At 40.5% G+C, this 11,147-nt stretch overlaps 1 protein-coding gene across 1 annotated transcript in view; it reads right to left on the bottom strand.

Annotated features, from left to right (window-relative positions):
• Window positions 1–9,454, bottom strand: part of MED4 (mediator complex subunit 4) — a 28,174-nt gene extending 18,720 nt beyond the window's left edge. Inside the window, exon 1 of the mRNA XM_008587098.1 lies at window positions 9,384–9,454. Within this exon, the coding sequence (XP_008585320.1) occupies window positions 9,384–9,439 (56 nt within the window). The 5' untranslated portion in view covers window positions 9,440–9,454. The remainder of the gene's footprint in view (window positions 1–9,383) is intronic.
• Window positions 9,455–11,147: the final 1,693 nt, after the last annotated feature.

Raw genomic sequence — 11,147 nt, 5'->3', positions numbered from 1 at the left:
TACAGCAGGCTCAATTCAGGATCAAGCTCTGATATGAAGAACCACCATCTATAGTTTCTGAAATCATAAATCACCTCTCACAAAGCTACTGTGCATAAGGGCGCGAGGTCCGAGGGCGGCGCTGTGGCAGAGTAGGAGTTCGGCTGCCACCTCCGTAGGCAGCGCCGAGGAAGAGAGCAAAATTAGCCATCTTAACAGTTTCTAAGTGTACATTTCCATGGCATTGAACAGGAGTACATTCGCACGGTTGAGCAATCATCCATCTCCAGAATTCTTTTCAACCTGTGCAACTGAAACTCCGTACTCATTAGACACTAATTCCCTGTCCCCAGCCCCACGCCCACCCAGAGCCCCTGGCAGCCACCATTCTACTTTGTCTCTATGAATTTGACTACTCTGGATACCTGATATAAGTGGAATCATATAGTATTTGTCTTCTCGTGATTGGCTTATTTCACTTTGCATAATGTTGTGGCATGTGTCAGAATTTCCTTTGTTTTAAGGCTGAATAATATTCCGTCTAAGGTACATACCACATTTTGCTATCCATTCATCCGATGATGGACACGGGTTACTTCCATGTTTTTTTATAATCCATCTTTATAACCATAGATCCCTCCCAACAAAATGTTTTGCTCATTGTTCAAGTTAATTGTTAAACTGAATAAATCAATATAGTATGTAAGTGACAGTTGAAAGTAGCTTAAATAATTGATGTAGCACACATTCTGAATCAGATCTGGGTGTCAAAGCCAAAAATCCACCTTGGCCTACTTTTCCAGGGAAGAGCAATGTCGTAGGGGACTTTCCCTACCAGGAAAACCCAAATTTACAACCCCTTTGGGAGTGGGGTTTCTGTATTGGGCCATGTTGCTGCTGCAAGATGATGGAGATGCCACCTACAGACACCTGCTGGCAGTGAGGCAGCAGTAGTTGCAGTCCCCTGATTTCAGGGTCTCCATCTCTACTCTGTTCTTATGCAGGGGCTGAGCCAAACTCTTCCTGGGCACCCAGAATTGACCATTCTCTCAGGGACTCATGCTAAATAAATTCACTCATGGCAACTGCTGCATAACCCAGAGTACCAGTTGATTCATTTATGATGAAAAATAATAGTGCTAAACACATTATTTCCCACAGACAAACCTACAGGGGAAGCCAAATTATCAGCAGAATGTTGCCTGGTGAACTTGAATCAGAACAAATGAAGACAGATAAAAAATAATTATGCAATTATGTTCATGGGTCACGGTGCCTTCCCCCATAGACAGTGCAGGAGACTCACAAACACCTTATGTTTTCTGACTGTCCCCCACTTCTGCTCTTGACGAATGCCTTCTGTTAGTGCAGTTAATTCTCAGGCAATTGAATAAATTAGATTTAATCTTCCTTAATCATAATTGCATTCTAACCATGCCTCCCAGTCCTCTAGTCAATAATTTCTTATAAGTTTCCAGGGAGCCAAATTCCTACAGTGTGTTTTGGTTTTGTTTACTCATCTCTCTCAGGGTCATTTTGGGCCGTGATCTTGTGGGGGGAGGGAGAAGACATGTTAGTGTAGCTTCCACATAAAAACTCCAAGAGGATTCTAATTAATTAAAAATGACCAATTATTTGGATCCCCTTATCAGCCAGTCACCTCCCCCTCCAAAAAAGACCAATTATTGGTGCTACTTTGCAGACATCGAGGATCAGTAAATGGAGCATATATGTGTATTGTGAGCTCTAGACCTCTTCCTATTTATTGCAAAATCATATGCACATTGAACAGTGTCTATAAACTGATAAGTAATAGCATCTCCCACACGATTTGCAAATTGTGCAAATTCAAGTGTAATAAACAAAGTATGGATTATTTTACTGAAAGCATTACTGAATTCTTGGTAACTTTGGGTGTTGAGTATTTTCTCAATCTCTGGGTTCAAAAAGGACACTATCTTCTTGTGAAATTTAATTTATTTAACATGCCACGAACTGTTCTAAGCACTTTAAAAATATTAACTGGTTTAAGGCCAGCCCGTGGCTTACTCGGGAGAGTGCGGTGCTGATAACACCAAGGCCATGGGTTCGGATCCTATATAGGGATGGCCGGTTTGTTCACTGGCTGAGCGTGGTGCTGACAACGCCAAGTCAAGGGTTAAGATCCCCTTACCAGTCATCTTTTATTAACAACAACAAAATATATATATATATATTATATATATATATATTAACTGGTTTAATTTTCCTAACACTTCTATGAGGCAAGTGCTGTTATTTCTGTGTCACAGACAATGAAGCTGGGGGCAACGAGGACATGCAGTCATACAATTAGGAAGTGGTAAAACTGGGATCCGAACCCTGAGCCTGACTCCAGGACCTAAACTTGTTACCACTGGTTGTCCTGACTCTCTTTCTAAAGAAAGAAGTGTCTTCATGTATTGAGCACAGATTAGGACCTCTGACCGAAAATACAAGCACTGTCGAATGCACAGCTTGAAATTCCAAGTCAAAAGCAGCTACATGGCTGGCTGGTTAGCTCAACTGGTTAGAGCACAGTGTTATAACACCAAGGTCAGGGATTAGGATCTCCTCACCAGCCAGCTGCCAAAAATAAAAAATAAAAAAAGTGCAGCTAAAAATGTTGGTGTGGAGGTTTGGAGTGATGCAAGAAACTTAACCAAGCTTGTCCCAAAGAGTCAGCAGAATAGATGGCTGCATACACTATGTGTGTCGTTTTAAAATTATTATTTATTGTTATCTAAGAATATATACACAAGTTTAAAAGTCAAATTGCACTCAAAAGATTCTACAAAAACAGAAAAAGAGTTCTCAGTCACCATCTCCCCGAGCACAACATCCTATCACCTCTCTCTCCCTAGAGGCAGGCATCTCAACATTTTTAACAGTTTCTTCCACACTTTTGTCCCATATTTTAAATAATATGAATATATTATCTATTAGGGTACTTCAGAAAGTTTGTGGAAAAATAGAAATAAAAGGCAATACAAATCTTTCCATGAACTATTTGAAGTGCCCTCATATCTCTATTCAACTCTTTTAGAAATTTCTCTCTTTCCTATCGAGACATTAGGATTTTATCTCTTTTCTGTGTCCCCATCCTCTTCTTCTATCTTCCCAATAGTTACAATGCAATTTTTCATTAAATCAATAGTCAGTGCTTGCGTGACCACACTATTATTTACATATAACTATGTAATTATTATTTGCTTAAGATGCCTAACAGATATCTCTGCAGAGATTTTTAAAAATAAAATAGAATGTAATAGAAAATGTCTAAAATATCAGAGTGCATTGTCCCACTGTGCAGAATCTTTTTTTGGTTACATACTAATGTATGTGTGAACTGGGTCAAATGTAAAATGTATATTTTACTATGAATTGAAAAGTTTGAAATCTTTGGAGATAGTGCCTTTAAAGAGGTGATTAAGTTGAAATGGGGCCATTAGAGTGAGCCCTGATCCAATCAGACTGGTGTCCTCTTAAGAAGAGGAAAAGATACCAGGGATGCACACACACAGAGGAAAGACCATGCGAGGGCACAGTGAGAAGGCCACCATCTGCAAGCCAAGGAGAGAGACCTCAGAAGAAACCAACCCTTCTGGCCTCCAGAATTGTAAAGAAATAAATTTCTGTTGCATAAGCCACCCAGTCTCTGATATTTTGTTACGGCAGCCCTCGCAGACTAGTACAGAGGGGTTGCATGGCAGCGGGCCTCTGGAGATTTCTAATGGTTGCCATGCATATACCTCTGACTTTCCTGCCCCTATCTTGATTTGTCTTACTCCCCTGGCAAGACCACACACTGGACTAAGAGCAGCTGTGCCTACTACATGCCTATACCAATGCAGCTGAATATGGCTAGAGAGAAACACACAAGCCAGTCAACTGGTTGTCCTTGAAATTCATGACTCCAAACCCCAGATCCCCAGTGAGTCCTTAATACTACTGGGTAATCAGACTGTATGCGCTTGTTCAGGTCTTCTCCCCTGTCCTTGACACAATTTCATACCGTTACCTCTATCCAAATCCCCAACATCTCTCTTCCCCTCCCCCCTCTCAACTTAAGATCTTGTTTCACTTGACTCACTGGAAAAAGAGAAGAAATCAGAAGAGAGAACTTCCACAGATTGCTGCCACCACGTTCGGCCACCCACCCATCCGCAAGGCACCCACAAGTTCTGCTGTCTACTGTGCATATATAATCTCCCACTAGCTCCATTCCCTCTGAGGGGCATCAGACTGGCAGCTCACCCCATCTCTTCCACCTTGTCCCTCCTTTTTCATCCTCTCCTAACCACTGTCATCATCAAATGTGCTGCTATTTTCCCTATTTTAAAACCTTTCTTTTGACCCCTCTTTCCTCACAAGTAACTGCCCCAATTCTTTGCTCCCTATGCTGTAAAACACTTCTGAAGAGCTACCTATTATCTAAGAGTATTTTGCTTCCAATTCCATTTTTCTAATTCTTCTTTAAAGCAATTTCACTTCCCCACAAAAACTCAACCTGTAAAGGCCATCGGAGATCTCAAGCTGCTAAATGCAGTGTCAGTTCTCACTGTGTGTGGTCTCTCAGCCACAGCAGATGCAATCACTGCCTTCTCCCGGATGACACTTTCTTAACCTGGTTTCTAGGATGCCATACTCTCTTCGTTTTTCTCTTACTGTTCTCTCTCCTCAATCTCTCTGGCTGGTTCCTGCTTTCAGTCCTGACCTCTAAACAGAAGAGTGTTCTAGGGCCACTTCTCTGTCTACACACACTTTTGATCATCTCATCCAGTCCAGTGGCTTTGAGCACTGTGTATAAACTGACTTCCAAATTTATGTTTTCTGCCCAGACCTGTTTTCTGAACTCAGACTTGTATCAGGATACTTCAAAAAGTTCATGGAAAGATTCATATTATCTTTTCATTCTATTTTTCCACGAAGTTTCTGAAGTACCCTCATATAACCAACGCCTACTAGATACCCCCACTTGCACGTCTAAAAGATATAAGCAAAACCGAGTTCCTCCTCTCCACCCCACACACACCCACACCGCACTAGCTGAAGCCTTTCCCAGCTCAGCTGACGGCAGCTTCTTCATTGCCTTTGTTCAGGCAAAAACTTGGAGTTACCCTTGACGCCCCTCCTTGTTTCTCGTATACCACATCCAGTCCATTAGGAGATCAAGATCATTCTGCCTTCGAAACATGCCCAGAACTTGTCCACTTCTCCTCTCTCCACTGCTAACCTCAGGCCCACATCTCCATCGTCTCTCACCTGCATGTACTGAAATCACCTCCTCGCGGCCCTGCCTGCTTCTCCCCTAACATCTGCAGACTGTTCTCAACACAGCAGTCAGAGCGATCATCTTCCAAACCCTCGTCAGGTGTGCTACTCCTCGGCAACGCCTCCTCTTTCCACTTAGTGAAAACCAAACACGATGAGCTACCAAGTCCTTCTGCACGACCTGACCTGGTGTTACTTTTCTGACCTTTCCTTCTTCACTTCCCACTGCTCATTCTGCTCTGGCCATTCTGTTCCTCGAGCACACGAGGACACTCCTGTCTTAGGGCCCTCATGCTGGCTATTCTCCCTGCTTTGATCCATGGGCACCCAGAGAGCCATGGGACTGACCTCTCACTTCCTGCACAAATCTCACTTTCTCAATGAGGCCCGTTTACTACAGCAATCTGACCCCCACCTTCCATCACCTTCCCCTTGCTCTACTTTTTCCCCACAGTACTTACCATCTTCTAACAGTCTATATCATTTAGTTGATGTGTGTGTTGCTAATTGACTCTTCCACTGGAATGTAAGCTCCATGTGGACAGAATTCCTTGTCTCTTTTATTCACTGATATAGTCCCAGTGTCTAGCACAGTGACTGACACAGAGTGAGCACTAATAAATGTTATTAAATTTGTCACTGACCGAGATGCTGAAATCACCAAAGGCCAAGCTCTGAAGGGAATAAAGTGACACTGAAAACAAGCTGTAATTATCTATAGTTGTCTATAGTGTGCCTATAAATGGCAAAAGTCTATTTTCAATGTTTTCCCTTCATATGGTCCTTGAGGATTTTCAAAAACAACTCCAAAAACGTATAACATCCTCAAACAAAAAATGGAATATTCTGCAGCTGCGTTGGTGGGCACCGTCCCAGGAACCTCACAACTCAAGAAACGCTGGTTCATCTAAGTCCCTTCTGTTCCCGAAGCTCCTTTCCCCAGCCAGTTCCCAAAATGAGTTTAAAGACTCTTGTTCAAGGTCAAGGGTAAGGTGAGAGTCAGACTCAGGCATTTCTCTCCCAGGCAGAGGGAGAAGGAAAACAGGACCACCGCATTCATTAAAGCTCTTCTCCAAGAAACAAAAATCCTTGAGACTCTACCTCAAGGCCTGGGCCTCAGAGCCCCTAACCCCAGGTAAAGATAATGCTCAATTCAGGATCAAGCTCTGATATGAAGAACCACCATCTATAGTTTCTGAAATCATAAATCACCTCTCACAAAGCTACTGTGCATAAGGGGTGGGTTCCCAGCAAATTGCAGGCTTTTAGGGCAGCAAATCCAATTTTTAAATCAATGACATGTGCCATTTTAACTGCTCCTAATAAGCCAAGTTATCTCGGTTAAATCCAACCAGGGTTGTTCTAATCAAGAGAAGGTTCAAAATCTGAACAAGACCCCTGACCTTCACCCTCTCATCCTAGTTACACTGTGAAGCATTCATCAGAAGAACCCCATCCGCCTCATTTCAAAAACAGAACCTCCCACTGTGCTCAGTGTTAATTAAAGTCATTAGTCCTGTAGTAAGTGTGGCATTTGACTTTAACTCCCTGCATTCTTCTGCCTTGAGAATAAAAAACAGTTTAGATTAAGCCTCTCATACCATTTAAATATGTGGGTGTGGTTTCAACGAAAGGTCTTCCAGAATTAATCAGACCTAAAAATAATGTCTCTTCTTCTCCCTGAAATTCACCAAGCATCATTAGATACCTACCCCTTCTCAATAACTCAAAAGAAAGGTGGACATTCATCATTTGTCTGTTTTGATAGATTCATTTATTCTTTCAACAAATATTTTTAAGCTCTGTTTATATGCCAGGCACCACACTAGATGCTGGACCTATGAGGTGAACAAGACAACAGTGGTCAGGAAAGACTTCCTGGAGGAGGAGATAAAAGCAGAAACTTCTAAGACAGAAGATGGCTGGGCTAAGTGTCGGAGGTGGGCAGGAAGACTGGCAGGGATAAAGGAAGGAGAAACGAGAGCAAGGAATCGACATGAAAAAGGGAACAGTTATAATATCTCACCAACTTCTTGATTCAAATGTGTGGTGAACTGAATGGTGGCCCTCCAAAAATATATGTCCACCTCCCAGAACCTGTGAATGTGATCTTGTTTAGAAAAAACTTCTCTGAGGATGTAATCAAGTTAAGGATCCCAAGATGAGATGATCCTGTATTTTTCAGGTGGGACCTAAATACAGTAAAGAGTGTCCTTATAAGAGACACATTGCGAAGAGGAGAAAGAAGGTCATGTGAAGACGGAGGCAGGGACTGGAGCATCGCAGCCACAAGCCAAGGGACACCTGCAGCCACCAGAAGCTGGGAGAGGCCAGGATGAATTCTTCCCTAGAGATCTTGGACTTCTAACTCCCACAACTGTGAGAGAATAACTTTCTGTTTTTAGCCACCCAGTTTGTAGTAATTTATTACAGCAGCCCTAGGAAATGAACACAAGATGGAGGAAGTCTAGTTTGAATGAGTACTAATTCTAAATTAGATTATTCTAAGAAAATACAGGTTCATTTCTTCCTAGTTCATAAAACAAATTGCAAAGTGTTTCTTGAGTACCCGAACAGATTAATAAACTAAATGCATTTATGTTATCAGCATCAATTTTGTACATCATGAACTAAAACAATTAAAAACATTTTGTGTTCTTAAGTAGAATCCAGGTTATGGAATAAGAATTAAAGAGACCCCAGCGGTCATCTGGTCAACAGATTAATAAACTAAATGCATTTATGTTATCAGCATCAATTTTGTACATCATGAACTAAAACAATTAAAAACATTTTGTGGTCTTAAGTAGAATCCAGGTTATGGAATAAGAATTAAAGAGACCCCAGCGGTCATCTGGTCAAAGCCTTTCTGGGAGAGGGCAGCTGGACACCTCACACGTCAGCCAGTTCCATTTATAGTGAGCCCAAATGTGCCTCAAGATAACTTTCACACATTGAGCACGAACTCTGTCTTCTGAGGTCATAAGCACAACGTGTCTTTCACAGAACAGGCTATCAAGTTTTTATGATTTATTAAGGTATTTATTCTTATTATAAAAATGATACATGCTCATCATGACCTCTTTCACACAGTCTAGTTTGTCCTTCATAAAATGGGCCTGGCTGGTTAGCTCACTTGGTTAGAGAGCGGCCTTGTAACACCAAGGTCAAGGGTTTGGATCCCCCTATCAGCCAGCTGCGCCCCCCCCCCAACAAAAAAAAGTCAATGTGGTAACTCAGCATGAAGATGATATTTCAGGTACACTTTGCCTAGAGCTGAATAAAAGGAAACTTTTCTTATGCTCTGGAGAATCAACATAATAAAATTGAAAGACCAGAGCCTTGTCCTGATTTGAGCATTACATATTGCACACAGGTATTGATATTCAATGCTGTGTCCCATAGATATAGACAATCAATTATGTTTCAATAAAAAATAAATAAATAAATAACTTAAAGTTTAATGCAGCATAGCAGGTAAATTCAGTTATAAAGATAATTCACAGTAACAAATCATAGAAACAAATATAAATATAGAAATCTATATCTGAAGAAAAGTTTAATGTAAATTTGTACATTTTGACACATCTATTTGGAAAACCTCTCTGAAAAACATTATTTTACAATAATCTAATGTCAACACCATTACAATAGCAAAGCTAAACTTAATCTGATATTAACCCAGCCACACTTTTCACAACTACTCTATTTCCCTAAATTAATTTACCTCTCCTACAGAAAAAACACAGTGCTACAAAAAAGGAATTGATATCCAGAATAATACAATTTTAAAAAATACGATAACCAAACTTAAGTTTAGAAACATAGGGTAATAAAAAACAATATGACATTAGCTCTAATTCTATTTGTTAGTTGAATTTTAAAAGCAATTCATTCTGCCATACATGCAGTTTCCAGAAACAATTCTGGAAATTCTGTCACAAATAAAAGTTGCATAACATTGTTTTTTAACGGTAATGTTAGTCACCACCTTTCTAATTGCAATACTAATTTTAGGGGTAGCTATTTAAGTAATGTTGGTTATCTAAATGTTGGTGCCTTGTAACTATTAAAAGCCATCTTCTAATAAATAAATAAATAAAAAGACAGACCTCACTTCAAGTTCTGGTCCCATTGATTTGTAGTTTCTGTGTTTCAGGTTCTCCATCTATAAAATGGAGATAATCATGCTCCTTCAAAAGTCTGTTGGAAGGCACAAAGGAATGCATGTAAAGTGCTTGCTACATGATACGTACAAAGAAACAATAATAATAATAGCTAATGTCTGTTGAGCCTGGTCCTGTTTAATGCTCCATAGGTACAATTGCTGTCCTGTCTACAGCAAGAACTCCGAGGCACAGACAGTTTAGGTTAGGTTAGAGCTTACTCATCTTGGGAGGTGGCAGCCCCCAGGCAGTCTGAATTCAGAGCCTGTATTCTTCACCAGGCACCCTGCTGTCCAGCAAGTATCATTATAACTGCTCTACTTCTTTCAATGCATTCTAGGGTTACAGTAACTTTTTTGGAACTCATGTAATTTTGCTGATTTATTAAAGTTTGTAATATATTAAAAAATTGTAACTAGAAGCAACGAAAATGTCTTTCAATAGGTTAGATAAGTAATAAAATAGATAAACAAACATTAGTACATCCATATAATGCATTGCTCTTCAGTAATAAAAAAGAATGAGATATCAAGCCACCCAAAGATATGGAAGAATCTTGAATGCATAATGCTAAATGTGAAGAGACGATGTGAAAAGTCTACATACTGTACGATTCCATTTATATGACATTCTGGAAAAGGCAAAACTGCAGAGATGATAAGTACATCAGGTTGCCAAGTGTTCAGAGGGTGGAGAGAGTTGAATAGATAAAGCCCAGATTTTTTAAAGTGATGAAACTATTCTGTATGATATTTTAATGGTAGATACATGACATTTTTAAAAACTCATACAACTTTACAGCACAGAGAATGAATCTTAATGCATGCAAATTTCAAAAATCATTTAGGAGGTTGGAGGATCCCAGGATGGAGTGCAGAATGTGACAAAAGAATCTAACTGTATTATAAATGTACGATACAACCTCACTGAAAGAAGTGAGGATAAATTGCTGATCTAGGTAACTTTTGGCTACAGAACTAAAGGCAAAAGGAGCAGTATGCAAGCACACGACTCTAGTTAATAAAGCTGCTTCTCAAGGCCGTGCAGGTTAACAGTTCTGAAACTACTATACGTGCGTAGAATTGAACAATTAAGTAAATAGATGGCAGATGGTTAGAATCAGCTTTCTCACTGCTTGAGTAGGAGTTACGGACAAGCAAGGGGAGAAGACTAGGATGATCCATGTGTACTGGATTAGANCTATGCAGAATTCCAAGTAATTTATGTAGACACTCTGCCCTCAGGGAAGCAGTGCACAGCTCCCCACTCTACGTGTGGGCAGCAAATAGTGACTTGATTCCAAAGGGTACAGTATGAAAAAGGGGGGAAGAGGAACTTCACAGTAGAGAAGCCTGACACACTCTACCTCCGCCAGGTGTTCAAGACAACACCAACAGTGATAAATCATGTTATAGTAAGTAACTTACAGACTGAATTGTGACCCCCCAAATTTGTATGTTGGAGCCCTAACTCCCTGTACCTAAGAATGTGAACTATACTTGGAGATAGGGCCTTTAAGGAAGTAATTAAGTTAAAATGAGGCCATTAGGGCTCTGATCTGACCTGACTGGTCTGATAAGAACAGGAGATTGGGACATATAGAGAGAGACACCGAGGATGCAGATGCATAGAGAAAAGACCACGTGAAGACAAAATGAGAAGGCAGCTGTCTGCAAAACCTCAGAAGAAAGCAGTCCTGCAGATTTTGGA

Source organism: Galeopterus variegatus, unplaced genomic scaffold, assembly GCF_000696425.1.
Source record: "Galeopterus variegatus unplaced genomic scaffold, G_variegatus-3.0.2 Scaffold4252, whole genome shotgun sequence".
Classification (NCBI taxonomy): Eukaryota; Metazoa; Chordata; class Mammalia; order Dermoptera; family Cynocephalidae; genus Galeopterus; species Galeopterus variegatus.
Note: the sequence above shows the minus strand (reverse complement) of the source record. Positions and strands in the feature narration are given on the sequence as shown.